Source organism: Papio anubis, chromosome 3 (assembly GCF_008728515.1).
Source record: "Papio anubis isolate 15944 chromosome 3, Panubis1.0, whole genome shotgun sequence".
Lineage (NCBI taxonomy): Eukaryota > Metazoa > Chordata > Mammalia > Primates > Cercopithecidae > Papio > Papio anubis.
The window spans coordinates 166,473,987-166,489,796 of NC_044978.1; the positions used below are offsets into that span (position 1 = coordinate 166,473,987).

The 15,810-nt window shown below is 41.5% G+C and overlaps 1 protein-coding gene across 1 annotated transcript in view; it reads right to left on the minus strand.

Moving 5' to 3' along the window:
• SLIT2 (slit guidance ligand 2) overlaps positions 1-12,644 on the minus strand; it is a 368,482-nt gene extending 355,838 nt beyond the window's left edge. The window contains 3 exon segments of the mRNA XM_017959289.2: positions 7,794-7,865; positions 8,998-9,069; positions 11,759-12,644. Coding sequence (XP_017814778.2) covers positions 7,794-7,865; positions 8,998-9,069; positions 11,759-11,937 — 323 coding nt within the window. The 5' untranslated portion in view covers positions 11,938-12,644.
• Between the last annotated feature and the right edge of the window lie 3,166 nt (positions 12,645-15,810).

Consider the following 15,810-nt stretch of genomic DNA (forward strand, 5'->3'; position numbering starts at 1 on the left):
ATTTTTTAAAAAAGCTAGCTCTATGTTCAGCTCACGGTTTGAAACACCTGTTGAAAATTAGGTATTTTAAATTTCAGAAAAAAAATGAAAATATATATGAAGCACTCCCCTCTGAATTCAAGTAGTTTATAGTTATTTCAGGAAAGTTATTATGAGTGATCTTTATATGTCTAAACCCACCAGATACATTTCTGTTTTTAGGATAAGACAAGGTGGCATCACACAAAAAGGACAGATAACAGTAAGGAATGTGGTAATATGGATACAACAAAACAGTGTATGTTTCCTTTTTATTGTCTTTAAAGGAGTATGAAGACACTTTTGCCTCCACTTTTTCTATTCTCTCTTCCATCCATACTAAGGCTAAATGGTTATACAAACATTAACATAAAAAGCAAAAAACTTTCAAAATATTAAATAAATAAAAATTTTAAAGGATAGATGCTTGTACAATCACCAGAAATTAAACCCTTAAATTAAAGAACACTTATTTAAAATTTAAACTTCTTTTAAAGACTATTAAGGTATATAACAATTACTAAACAGAGCTAGAGAAAAAGTAGCCTAGCTTTTAATGTGACAGAGATTTGCTTAACAGCTTGAGGATGATTGTGTCAGAATAAGATCTCTAACATAAATGAGTTGAAGTTAAATCTGATGGTTCCAGAACAGGAAACAGCATGTAGTGAATTAAAGATATCACAGAGGATTACTTACGGGAGCCAACATAAATTAGCTTTGTTAAACAGACCAGGTGAGTCAATTATCATTGTTCAGAGCACAGACACTCAATGGTGTCAAAGAAGAGACAGAGATATAATGATATCTAAGTCATGTGTCCTCACCCCTCGATGGAATCTGCCCATAAGATTCCAGAAACGCTTGATAATTCTCTAGATGGCAATTCACAGTTTCAGAAAGGTGTGTAATGTATGTCTCTGAGATACTTTCTCCCAGGGCAAAGACGAGAAGGGATTCCAGTAACTGTTTGCTCTGTGCTACCAGCTATTTTTGAGTCTGACTTTCAGAGGAGTGAATGATCTTTCTGCATCGCACAAAACACCACTGGCCTCTCAAACACTGATTCTTAACAACCTCAATTTGAAGGGCAGCCTGAACATATTGACAAAGATTGTTTTGAATTATTATCTGCCAGCTGCGTCTGTGACTCTTGTCCTTTAGCAGGGGTTACAGTCTCTTACTTTTTGCAACTTTCACCTAAATTCAATTAATGTTCACAACCTTCCATCTAATTCAAAACGTAATATGAGAACAGTTTTACCAAAGCCAGTAAAATTTTGTGCTCCTTACTTACTTGTCAGTGTAAATATAAGGTGTTTTTAGCAGCGTGCTAGGTCTGTAATAAATGTTTGATAAATGCTGCCTTAAAGCCTACCATTTCTAACCTCCTATTTCTCCTACATGAATGATCAAGCGTAAAACTATTTAGCCCCCTCTTTTGCCACCTTCTCAGGTAAATTTTCACTTCTCTTATAAAAATGTTTTTATTCTAACATTTTCAAAGCACGGATCTTAAAATTTATTTTGCATTATGTAAATAAAATAAAGTTTACATTTTCAGCAGTGATTTCAATGATAACTTAATCCCTTGTATTCCTTGCTAGAGATGTCAACACTTATTAGCAAAATATTGCTTCCTCTTTTGTCCCCTTATTTCCTGGTATTTCTCTACATATTCAGAGAGACTATGAAAAATACTCTGAAATAACCATTGAAGGGTTGTTTACCTTTTCTTCACATCTCTTCTGTTGACCATATACTTGTTAGGAAGAACATTTTTAAAAAATGTAAATATGACTGTAACAAGCCAAATGGATCATATATACACTGTAGCAGCTAAGATAAAATAATTCCTAATCTCAACGATTGAGAAATAAGAGAGGTATGTTGAAATGTAGAATAATAGTTATTTAAGTGCTCTGTGCCCAGCATTTTGTGAAGCTATGTACATTATCTTACTTATTGCCACTATGAGATATCATGATTATCCCTGTTTTAAAGATGAGGAAACTGAAATTTTGAAAGATGAAGCAAGGTGATCAAGATCACTCAGTGGAATTGAAACCAAGGGTTTTCTGATATCACTCTTCCCTAACGTTTCTGATTTCAAAAGGAGAAAGGGGAGCTTGTATCTGGTTAGAAACCATAATCAACAGTACAACCAATGTGTATTTGCCTGGTATTCCATGAGACACCAAGCATCAGCAGATAAAATAAGATGTCGAAGAACAGGGATTTCTAGATTCCACATTCTGTGCTTTTACTCTAGAACCTCAAACAGCAGCACAGAGCCCCTGCTCCAAAACTGTCCATCTGTATTCAGAGTGTATGGACACTGTAGAGAGGACATCCAAATAATTTTCTGTAAATATTATAGTAAAGCAATATTGATGAGATCAAATCACAGCCCTATTATCAAGTTTTCGTTCTGAAAGCATTTTCATCAATACGCTTTCCAGTCCAGCAGATAACACTTGGTTTGAAAAAAGGTAACGGCAATATATATGAAGTCCATGCAGAAATGTCTCTCTTTCCATGTGAAGTTGTGAAATTCAGTCTAGAGGACATAATTCAAGCAGAAAGGTATCCAAAAGAAAGGAGAGAGGGAATTAAACGTAAAATATTTGACATTGGCTACTTCCACAAATACATTGTAACAGTGCAAACTAAACTACTCATTTCAGGGGAGGTATAAAGGACACGGCATCCAGCAAACACTGTCACAAAAGAGGACCCAAAACAGATGTGGGAAAAATAAACACCCTCGCTGCTTCAGAATTTATAAAATGGTCCACAAAGAGCAAACGAGCCTTCTCACCACCATTCAACCTCAAGGCCCATAAAAAATGTTGCATGAGAAACTCTCTCGGATTCAATGTTCTGCAAAACTTGTAACAGTGCACAGGGATTAAAGCTTTCTACGACCGGCGTCAGTAAACCTAATTTAAAATCGACCACGTTGCTTATAAATAGGTGAACATCACTGGCATATAATGGCTATTCTATCTTTTAGAACATTTATATTTTATGCTATGTGCATACTCAGCCTCTGTCACAGAGTTTGACGTGTCCTTTAAAGAGACTTTCCAAGAAAATGACTGCCATGATTTTAAACTTGTGTGGAAAGATACTAGAAAACAATTCTTTTGAGATGGGCTTGCATTCTTTTCCAAGGAGATTAGCACCGTTAGACTGTCGTTCTGTTAAGAAAAGGTATGTGTTATGTGTTGCCTATAAACTTGTCGGATTAGTCAGAAGAGACTAATCCTTGATGAACAGAGAATATGTCCAGATCCTTGATGAACAGAGGATAAATGATGCTTTCTTTCAGACCTGTTCCACAACATATTCTCTACTTGAACTCATGTGTAAAGACCTACAACAAAAACCTACCACATCATACTTCCTCAGCCTCACTCACACTGTCTGTCCCCTGCTTAGGGGTGCTATGTATATGCAGGGAGAACTAATTCAGCATCACCTTAAACAAATGTGTCTTTTACATACCATCTCATTACAGTGTAGTGTTTAGTCAAATGTAGGCTCCACTGTAAAGGGGCTTAGACTTTTCTAACTTAAAAAGAATATTTTCTTTATATCAACTTGGTGGAAAATTTAAATGTCTCAGTTAACAGCTTGACTGCTCAAGATTCCTTACATGGCTTTATCATAATAATATTTTCTGAGCTCATTTTCAAGCATAAATGAGTATCAAATGACAAAGCTAGTGAGAAAAATGTCATTTCAAACCCAATTATACTAACACTAGGAGAAGTTAAAGCAGTATTGGTCTTAAAAGCACACATTTACCAAGTATTGGTGGGAAAAGATGAACACTCCACACGCTTGCCTTTATTATTTCCACAATTTCCTTATTTTAAGGGTATAAGATGGTTTCAGTGTTCACACAAAGCCTAATATCCAAGACTTTTTACAGTATGCTACTGATTCTTACCAACATAACCTATGCATATATGCATTTCACTTTTCAGTCTTAGAGTAAATAATACAATGTCCCATAACAACCCTAAACATTTTCAAAAACTTTCTCATACTTTTGCATTTGTATTATAAAGGAACTTTCAAAAGAAGATTATTTTCACTAGTGGAACCCCAACATGGTCTGGGTCCCCCTAAAAGGCCATAAAATAGAACTGAATGACTGTAGTATCTAACCCCATAAACCGTGTGTGAACAACAGAATTTTACACAAGCCCACAGCGTTGCTGGGTCCCAGTGTTATTTTTTTAACCCTCTAGGACATTATGCAGCCTCAAAAAAATCTCAAATTAATAATTTTGCATGGAGTATTTATTGCAGATATACACAGGTATCTTCCTTGAGGTATATAAAAGAAATATACTTCCTAAGTGTCCTGATTCTTACTGCAGGTTATATGTGACCTTTTTTTCCGAATTTCCACTGAATTAACTGGCCATCTAGGTATAGCACATTTCATTTGAAAAATTTTTTGATTAAGCAACAGGAGATCTGCTAATACAATCTATATGAGGCACATTCTGAAGGCTTCATTTTCATCCCAGATAAACAGGTACCGCTGGCAATACAGAGCATCCTAGGAAATATGACTCTGCACATGTTAGGTCTGAGAGTGCAGAAACAAACTGTCAAAACAGAAAATAATGTGTGCTCATGGAATGCAGACATGATTACAACTTCCTCCTTTTACAGTGATGCATAACCACATTCTGACAATGATGTGTCATCTCATGTTGCAAGAGAATGAAGGGCAGGGGAGGGAAGGAGCTAGTTAGAGAGGTAAGGAAGAAAGAAACTAAAAGGGAAGAAAAGAAGGAAAGGAGGGAGAGGAGGAGAAAAGAAAGGAGGAGGTATGTTACTATTAACTCCTTCTTGACAGTTTATCTGAAAATGTTGTATTTCATCTACTCTTTGAAAGGGAAAACTATCTTTTATAGCTATAATGCTTTGATTTGCAAATAATGACTTTGTCATTCCATGCTACAATTAAATTCAAATCAACAACATGACTGTTTCTTGCAGACTAAAAAGCTGAATTTTTAAAAAAGGTACAGATATTTATCTTCTGTTTTCAGATTTTTCTATAGATCAAGTTAAAAGTCCATCAACATAAAATAAAAGAAAAACTTACAACTATGAAATATTCACAAAATGTAATTTATAATTGTTTTATCATTTTAAAATGAAAACAACTTAAAACCATAAATTACACACGAATAAAATTAATGTTTTTATTTTATTTTGTTCTTCATACAAGGAATAAAAATTAAATCACTATTCAGTATATAAATGGGATTTACAACATAAACCTAATTGTACACCTTTTTCATAATTTGGAATTCCAATTTTAAATTTCACAACTAAATTGTTAAAAACCATATAAATTTACACAATACATAGTAAAGAGTTAATTTATTGATTTCTTCTTGTCTCTCACATTGTCTCTTGCAGCTTTTTGAAAAAGCAAGCAATTTTTTGGTGTTAATGACACTAACTAAAATAAAGATATATACCATAGGCCATAGCAGTTTGATTATGGAACTCTCTGGGTAGTTTGTTTTTTTGTTTTTTGTTTTTTTAATTTTTTAAATCAATACACTGAACAAAATTTAAGATAGTTTGTTTCACAATAAATTGAATGCATTCCTTAGCAAACCTGCCTTACCATTTAATGTATTTAAAAAAAAATAAATATTTGAAAAGTGTATCCACAATGTTCCTAAGAAATGGTTTTGAATTCCAGAGTCCCAAGGAGATGAATTGGCTGTCAGATAACAATGTGCTTCCATCAGATGGACTTGGCAGTTGTAAACAAAAGGAATTTTCTCAGCTTTTCCTCACAAATATGAAATATTTGCTCTTGGCCAACAGCTGGGGTGATTTAAAGAAGTCCTGCATATATATTAGTTTTCATTCAAAATTACAAATCCTCCTCCCACTCTGAAACATCTGACTTAGTCTTAGTAGAATAGAAAATTGTTCTGAGATGAAGTGACATTCCCAGAGGAAGTAAAAGTCAAAAAATAGTACCTACTTACAACTCTAATCAAATTTCAGAGCATATAGCATCTGGTTAATAAGTTTTAGGAAAAGTTAATTTAATCAAGATGAAAGTTCAGACAACACTCCGAAGTGACTTGAAAAAGAATGAGAAAGTTTGTTTAGTTCTAGTGTTCCTGAAAATATTTAAAACAACAATATAACCAAAATAGAGACCGCAAAAAAAGCGATCAAAATTCCTTCAATGGTTTGGAAGTTAGCAACCAAACTCAAGATACTTTCCTGTGAAGACTAAAAGTTATTCTTGAAAACATAAAGTTTAAATGACAATTTAAATTATCTATTCATTTTAGCAAACATTTGAATGATATTGATGCTTTCTTAAAGATTAAACTACCTTTGCAAGTTACTTACTAGGAATTAGCTAATCATACAGTCTATGAAGGAGATCAAACAATAAATACTTTCAGAGTATTTTTTATATATTTAGAGACAGGCTATGAACTTATAAGCTTTGTTATGAATGCAACCAAATGTTTACCGATTTTTATTTCCCTCTAAAATTAGTTGAAAGTAGTGATTTAAAATTTATTTTGAATTCCACAATTACAGTCCTTGTACTGTAATATTTATCATAGAGAAAGGCTAATAGTAAAATAAAGTAGACATTTCTGTGTTTTACTTGAGGTGATAAAAATATAGTCTTAATATTTATAAATATCTTGGAAGGGGACAAACCATTTTTCTTCTTATGGATAATTACAGGGAATTAACTTCTGCCCTTTTGCCCAGTGAACCTGAATATGTGTTAAGCCTAAAATGAACGTTAGATTTTATTATTTTTTGAAAAAAATATTTTTACTTAAAGTGATTATTAAGGCAGGCATGAAAACTTATTAAAATAATTGTTGCTGCTTTTATTAGAGCTTTTCTTTGCCTTCAAAATGCAAAAATATCAAACCTGAATAATCAAGACATGTAAGACATACAATTCATACTTCAAATTAAAAAGTCTGTAATTTATCTTAATTATTTCAGACAGAGGTTTTGTCTTTTGCAGATATATACTGCAAACATTTTTAAAGTCCTCAAGTAATGTGTAAAAAAAGTATCTTAAAATCTGAAGTCTACATTTAATTTTCTTGGGAAGGAAACCAACTTTGAATGACCACAATATGATAACACAGTTCTTACTTTCATAATCTTTAGATTATTTTTCCAGAATAAATATTTTTAAAGCTAGTATAGAATAAAATACAACTGTGGAAAGTATTAACAATAACAACGTTCACCATGCTAAATATCAAAAAGCAAATCTTTATCAGTAAAACATAAAATATTTCATCAAATGTCACTGATGACACACAAAGCACCACCATGAAAATGAAAATAACGATTAGCACAACTTCTCTCTTCCCTAATGCACCAGTAATGCAAATAAAAGTACCACCTTTCTTCCTACACGAGCAAATAAAACAAATCAAATGAAGAATAAGAAATGCTTGTACATCTTGAAGTACCAAAGCAATGATTATCAAAGAAATACATGTCTCAGAAAACTAACTCTGTGTTTTTGAGCTTAATTACAAGTTAGAATTATTTATTCAGGAACTGTATTTGTCATAAGTTAGTCTGAAAACCACTGATTCACCCTTCTTTTTCTGCAAATTTTCAAAACCTAAGACATGAAATTGAAGACATGATGCTTGAAATTTAAGTGTTTTTTAAAAACACAGTTATTTTGTCATAACTTTGGAATTGAAAATACTTACAGTCTCTCTAGTTCTTTAAGATCCTGGAATGCTCCTCTTTCAATGGTGCTAATCTTATTCTCCATAAGCTGACTGAAATGCAAAATATAACATGCTTCTTAATGTTACCACTCACCATCTGAATAAATTTCAATTCAGCAACTGAAGATTTGTAAACTCTTTCCCTTTATAAAGTTAAATTTTGCTCTGAGTTGAGATCCAATATCAAATTTAATAACAACATATCTGAGTGTACTCATGGAAGGGACATAGCAGGGTCCGCACCACAAAACTTAATACGAATGCAGTTTCTCATGAGATTTACTGGTCAAAAGTCTGACCCTTAAACTAATAGTGTATCTGAAGAGTAATCCTTCACACTGAAGCTTTGATAGCTTTTTTTGGTACACTGTTTTTCAACTTAACCAAAGAATCAAAATACAGTAATTCATCATACACATACTTCAATTCTGACATGGATACACATCAGCAACTGGAATAATTTGTAATGACCAAAATGTGTCTCTTAAAACTTAGAACACTGAATGCACAATGGTCAAAACTGTATGGCTACTGGGATGTCAATATTTACAGTCCTGTGGGTGAGAACAATTTAACATTACATTGACTCTCAAGTGGTGGTTTACTCACAGCTAATTTAACCCACTAATTAAAGAAGTAATCATATTGCAACAATTTTATAGAAGCTACAGAAACACAAAATATAAAAAACTCAAAATATGACCAATGGATCATTATACACTCTGCTGAAAAGTTTGAATGGTTGATTTTAATGCTTGAAATTAGATTTTTGCAAAAAAAGAGAACCCTTTGGTTATTAATAATAAAATACAGATCCACTTAAATATTTTAGTTAATTTCAAATCCTAAAAGTATCAAATGTTTCTTTTTACTTATTCATTTTGTGAAAACAATTATTCAACATTTTTATATGCATAAAGCACTTAGGGTATGGTAAAACAAAGATCTGAGGTCATTTCTGGATTATTGGTTCTGTGGCATGCTTCCAACCTTAAAAAAAAAAAGCCCCAACTTTTATTAAGGGTTGTAGTACAATGATAAACACACAAAAAAGGAAACCATGAACTTTTAAATTTTTTATGTTACTGTCATCAGAATAGTTATAAAAACTGAGACCAGCAATGACTCAAAATATGCAACCTAAAAAAAAAAAATTAATAAAAAATACAGAGGATGCACTTACAGAACTCTTAGGTGTCTAAGACCAGCAAAATCTGTCTTCGTAATTCTTGTGATGTTATTTCCATTTAAATCCCTAAGAGAAAAACCAGAAAGTGAAAGTTCCATTTTATTTCTATGTGAACCTGCTTCAAGTAAAGTTTAGAGTAAATCAGAACTAAAAGTTAATTCAATTACTAAAGTAGTGTACAAAGTATGTAGGAAGGAGAAGAGGATAACCTTTAAAGGGATATTTTTAAAATGACTCAACACATTTGCAAAGTTCATTCTTGCTGGCATATGACAAGAAAATGAAGTAGTTACATTATCACAAAAAAGTTTGTTGTGTGTGTTTGTTGTGTTTTGTGTATGGGAGAGTGCTTTCCATTTTTGTTTCTATAAGGATTGTATATTAATTTCACAGGTATTCTACTATTTTATTATAATTGTTAGGCACCTCCCCCCAAAAAGAAGTTCCCTTCTGGAGGTTAAATACTCAATTTTCTCATGCTATTCAGGAAGAAATTGTATAAAAATTCAGAACACTATCCTTAGGTAGCATGGTGGCGAAACTTCCCAAGGCACAGAAAAAAAATTAGTGCCATCAAAATAACTGCACTTAAAAGACTTGCATTTCTAGGCATTTACCTTCCAACAAGTCTATTTGTATAAAAACTTAACTCTTCATTTGCAGCTCAGGGAACCCCGCTGTGATTGTAAAGTGAAAACTACTAGCAGGGGCAAGAATGGAAATAGAATTCAGGCCCTGACATTTTTGTTCAGATTTCTGCAGCACTTTTCCTTCAGGAGTCACGATCTCCTTTTCTGGCATTTCAGGTCAAGATCTAAACTTGCCCTGGTTCCAATCATTTCAAGTAAAACCAGGCTTTGCTGCGGTTTGAATGCTCTTCATAGAAGCAAGCTCTCTATCACCTTTGACTCTACAACATCACTTTTGAAATCTGTATTCAAACTGTTTCCATGATACAATTTTACAAGTCAGCACCCAGTAAACTATTTTCTGGAAACTTTTTGTTGATCTCTCATAAGGATGTATATTTTTTCAAGGACTTGAAACTCAATTGCTACGCTCCCCCTTCACCCCCACCCACCCAAGTGCATTCCCTTTTTGTTGAGTAATACATGTTCGTGCTTAAACTGTCCTGAATGGCATGAAATGACAAATGCTAAAACAGAATTCTGCGTGGCTTCTCTTCCTTTCTACCCAGCCCACTTCTCCATGCTAGGCAGAGTACCATGCAGTTGTTTCTAAAATTGTTGGGCTATTGGATATAACATGAATCTCCACCCCCACCCCCAACCCTACACAAATGTGGATCGAATCCCGACAAGGCACCCCCAGTAGAGTCCCGATTTGGCCAGCTCGGAGAGGTGAGGAAGGAGTAGGGGTAACCTAGTGAGGCTGGGGGTAGACAGCCATTTGCAAAGGAAAAGGGGGCTCAACTTGGGCCTTAAAACTGAGGGCGAGAGAAATGGGTTGGATAAGAAGGGCGAGTTGAAGTGCAATGGGCTGCGAGGGTGGAGACGTGCGGGTCGGAGCGCCTCCTCTCCACGGCCCGAAACCCTTACACCCCGGGGGCAAAAAGGTCGCGGGAGGAGTCCAGACGCGCTGGCCCCCGCCGGCCTAGCCCCGCGCCCTTCGCTTCCTCCTGGCACACACGCAACCGCGAGAGCGGAACGTGCCTAGGGCGGCCAGACTGGCGCGGGGCGGCGGCCTCGGCGTTCACAAAGAGAACGGCCTCCATGCTCCACTTCGCTGAACTCTGGAAGCGCCCCACCAGGAGCGCGTGGGCCGTCAACACCGGGTCTGCATTTACTTCTTCATTAAAGACTCGCAGAGACAGGGAGGCGGGGACGTCTGCGGGCAACAGAGCGCGAAGAGGGGAAGGCAGGGGAGCTGCTGCCACGTGAAGGGGCGCAGAAACTGCCAGAAAGGTGGATGGGGACGCAGGGGTTCAGCAGGAAGGGCCGGAGCGGGCAGCCGGGCGCCGCAGGGTCGCCGCAGCGGTAAGACCCGGTTGGGCTGGTTGGCGCTGGAGAACCAGCACTAACTTCGCTTAACGGATGGGACACGGTCCTCCCTGGCAGTCGCCCGCTGAGACAAGTCCCTTGGGGCCTGACGCCGTCTTCCCCTCCCTGGAGAAGTGGGGGGCGGGGGGCTGCGCGCGACTACTATGCGAGCTGTCGCCGTCCTGGGGCACCCTTCTCCCCGCGACCTGTGAGAAGCACTCCCAGGCACTCCATGACCCCTTCTTCCTACCCTTCGCCCCCAGGAGGGTGACACAAAATCGGGGAGGGCAAGTTTCTCTCTTTTGAGTCTCCCTGCTATCCCCTCCGCGCCAGCCTGCGACAAGAGCGGGGACTGGGCTCTGAAACCGACCTGGAGTGCTGGCAATCGCAAGGTGACTCCGTTTATGGAGTCTGGAGAACTAAGTGGCGTCTCACTCGCCCAGGGCATCCTCCAGAACTTGTTCCCTACCTACCCGCTCCCCAGCCCCAGAAAACCAGCCTTCAAGGAGCTGCGAGTGGCGGGACGAGAGCAGGGGAGGGAGAACTAGCGCAGCTGCCAGGGGACCCGCCCCTCCTTGGACAGTGGCCCTTCCCTGACCAGTGCCCTCCCGGAGAGCTCAACCCCAGGATGCGCATGTGGGAGAGCTAGTGAGGGCTGCCCCAGGCACAGGACCCTGAGCTGCCAGGTTCCTCCAAGGGAGGCAGGGGTGCACGGCCCGGTTGGGGAGAGGGAAAGACTAAGAGCGCATACTCACAGTCTCTCGGTGTTGCGGGGGATATTCCTGGGCACGCTGCGCAGCGCCAGCCCGTGACAGTCCACTGTGCTGCCCGAGCAGGAGCACTGCGCCGGGCACGCCTGCGGTGCCACTGTGTTCAGGATCGCCAGCACTAACCCCAGCGACAGGGACAGCATCTGCCAGCCAACGCCGCGCATCTTTCCCCGCCACCTCCTTCCTCGCCGTCACTGGGGGCTTTCTTTAGCTTTATGCTCCGAGGGAACCGCGCAGTGTCTGAGGCCCAGTGTCCGGCGGGGCTAACAACCCAGAGTGCCAGGGGATATGTGCACAAAATAATATGGAACAAGACAGTAGAGCCCACTCAGGCACACGCCTCCCACCTCCCTCTCCTCCCTCCTCTGGCAGAGCAGGAGCTCCTTGGGCAACTTTAGGTCCTGAGGATAAATCGGCCTGGCCAGGGCTGCAAGGAGACCCCAAGAGCAGCGGAGAGGAGATCACGCGTCTTCTGCCTCCCAAGGATGAACTTGGCGGTAAAAGAGCTGGGTCTTCAATGGCCTCGAAGATGCAGGAGCCGGTTGTGGGGGGGAGGGCCGTCCTCTGATCCCACGCACGCTTCTGCAAATCCGATGCCAGTGGCGAAGGTACGAGGCAGAAGAGGGGAGCTCAATAGGTATTATGGCCCCGATCAAAGTGGGTTCCCGAAGCTAGAAGTCGCGGGAGCCCAGCAGGCCCGTAGCAGAACGCGCGGGGCAACTGGGCATGGCGCGCGGGGGCGCACGGGGCAGACGCGCAGTTCTGGGGGTGCACGGCTCTGGACTTTGCTCACTCACGCGGCCTCTCCCTCGCCCTCGGCTCCGCCGCAGCCTGGACCGGTCCTCGCGGTCTCCCGATAGCCAAGGATGGTTTACAAACACACATGCACTTCGCTGAGAGATGTCTGGGCAATCCCGCCTTCCGCTCGGCGTCCTTGGCGACGCTCTGCACCAGGACCTGCCCCGAGGTCACGCAGAAAAGACAAAAGGGCAGTCGGGCCGCCGCAGCCGGGCAGAAATATCCACTAGTCAGCACCCCGACGAGGAACTCCAAGAGGCCAAGTGGAGGACGAGAGCTGCTGCGAAGACTGAGTGGGGACTGACTGGGGGCGGACTAAAGCCAGGCAGACCGGAAGGAGTGGAAAGGCAAAGGCCAAGGTTGGAGGTGTCAGCGTCCTGCTGGGGCGTACTGGAGAATGGCTCGGTGGCAGGTGGGCGGGTGGGATCCGCTACTCCAGGCACAGCCAGGCGGCAGCTGAATGGCAGTCGTGTGTGTGCGCGCGTGTCAGCCCCGCTTGTCTCCCGGATACGCCGCAGCTCCGCGGCAGACACCTGATGGCAAAGGTGGAAGAAATAAGAGCCGGGTCCTGGAGGGCGCAGAGCCACGGCCGGCCCACGGCGGTCTCCCACTAGTGGTTCTTCCTTCTCAAAGTGCAGCAACTTTTCCCAGGCTTTGAATCCCGTCCCCCAAGGCCACAGTGGCGGTACCCCCGCCGGCGTGGCGACGCCGCCCGGCTCCAGGAGCTGCACCTGACGCGGCGGCCGCAGTCCCGGGTATTCCTTCTCCTTCCAGCCCCTTCCCCTCTCCCGCTGCTTTCCTGGCCTCCCGCTCCAGGGAGTGAGGTGGGGGAGAGGGAGGGCGACGACTCAGAGCGGGGACTCGGTGGCTCTGCCGACTCCGGAGCCCCTGGCAAGTGTCTAAACAATAGGACGGACGCAGCAGCCCAAGTCTCGCTTGTCTGGAAGGAAGGTAGGTTGTTGTTGTAACTGGAGTTGTTCGCTGGGGCTGACTGGCGCTCAGCGCAGCCAAACAAAAACCCGGCCCGCGCCTCCGGAGCGGGCTGCGGGCCCCGGCGCTCCCCTTTCTGCTCAGCACTCCCGCCGTGCCCAGAAAGCGCGGCAGCTACGGCCTGCGCCTGGGCGCCTCGGCGCTCCCATCCCTCGCCGCCGCCTCCTCCACCGCCGCCGCCGCCGCCGCCTTCTTTTTTTTAACCACAGTCTGCGGCAGCCACCACCGCCGCCGCCGAGCTCCGCCGTCCGGGCGCTTCCCAAATAAATAACACCAAGTCCGAAGTTGAGCCGCCGCTGGCCTTATATAGCCGCCCGAGCCCCCGCCCCCTGACCCCGCCCCTCGAGGCCCGGCCCCGCCCCCTGGCTGCGCTCGGGGAGCCTGCACCTCGCGGGGGAGAGGGGAGAGGTGAGGCCAGGGCTGCTAACGCTGGGCGGAGGCGGCGGCTGGCGGCGCGCGTTCCCGTGAGCCCTGGCTCGCCCCCTCACTCCCACGTCCGGGCAAACTTTGCCCGAAGAAGGAGCCACCCGAGCCCCAGTCCCCAACTCCTTGGCCCCAGAGGTGACCCGGGCTCGGAGGTAGTCGTTTGCAGTGGCAGAATCGGGAGAGGGCGGCTTTGAACGCGGCTCATAAATAAACAGCCCTGCCAGTGCCTCTCCTGCAGCTTTTGCCGTGCGATCCTTAAGGGGGCTGCTCACTGTTTGCAGCACAGCAAGAGACAGAGAGACAGAAACAGAGAAATTATGATTTAAATTTAAGAAAAATCCTACCGAAATAGCTCTGCCTGCGCTTACAGACACACACGTGTATTTTGGGGAGCTGAAAAGTTCAGTTTTTGCAAGTTGGAAAACAGCATTTTTAAACCTTCTTGCTTGCCTTTCTATCTCCAAGCCACCCCCTTCCGTTTAACCCTTCCTTTGTAGACACACACTTAACCACACCATGGTCAGTTGATGTTTTGGATATGCAATACGCTCACAAAACTCTTAAGGACTTGACTGTATCTGTGTGATTTTTACTCTCTTATGAGAGAAAGGAGGGGAAAAAATAAATCCCTAGCAACGCACATTATACCAGAAGGTTTTCTTTATTTCAGGGCAGTTCTGGATTTTTTTTTTCCCCACTGTGTTTTGAAAGAGAATTTCCTTGTTTCATCTTGTCTCTTCAATGTGACGTACGTCTGGCAACAGCTGCCTCTCTCGCCCCCCTTTCCCCCTAGCAAGAGCCAATGTCACTGTAAGTTTGAAATGACATCTAAATGACTCTACTCCTTCTCTTGGATTTAATACGCATCATCTTGTTGTTCTTCCTCCCATTTCTACTTTAAGAAGCTTTCCCTGGAATCTGTGCAAGTCCCCGCCTAATACCAGCCTCAGATTGTAGCAGCTATTTGTATAATTATTAGAAGCTTCCTTGAAAGCAAGACCTGTCCGACTCTTTGTATTTCCAGCATCCATGTCTGTCACATAGTAGGTTTCCTCATAAGTAACAGATTTATTTAACTCAAGAATATGCTCAACCTAAAATCTCTGCAATATCCTCATTAACGTTTTTCCTAGTTAACATTTTCTAAGATGTCTTTTCATAATGGCTACCTCTACTTACCTCATTTTGCCTGCCTTGGAAAACTTAAGCCTTTTCGAGGACATGCCCAAAGGCAGGGTACCATCTGATAACCGAATTGGAACCCTTAGGATTACTCATTTTAATGCCACAGATTTATATTGCTCTATTCTTTTAAAACCTTCAAAAACATTTGACATTTATTAACTCATTTGTCCTTCTAGATTTTAGCTGAAAGGTCTGTTATGTAACTTCCTTGAGGAGAAGAAAAAAGAAGCCCTTGTCACATTTTCTTGTAAGGAAAATGAGATAAAGAGCAAGTACCTGTCATTGAGGAAGGAGCTCCCCCAACCCTCCGTGAATTTTCCATAGTGTGTACCAATAAATTTTGTGGTTAAATATGGTTACTGATACACTAATTTATTTAATTTCACAACTTTAATATCTTGTCAGCAACAAGAGGTGTTTGTGTTCAACTTTGTGCACCACATAGAATTGTTGTTCCATATTTTAATTGCAAGAACATATCCTGCATTCCAAATATTTATATATAATATTATTGATATTGTCGCATAAGTGAAATTCACAGACATAAGTTCAAGTTTGATTCTATCTCTGATCACTTTCTGTTTTGTGTAAAACCAGGGAGAAACTAACATACATGCCTACAGAAACTTCTTTTTTTT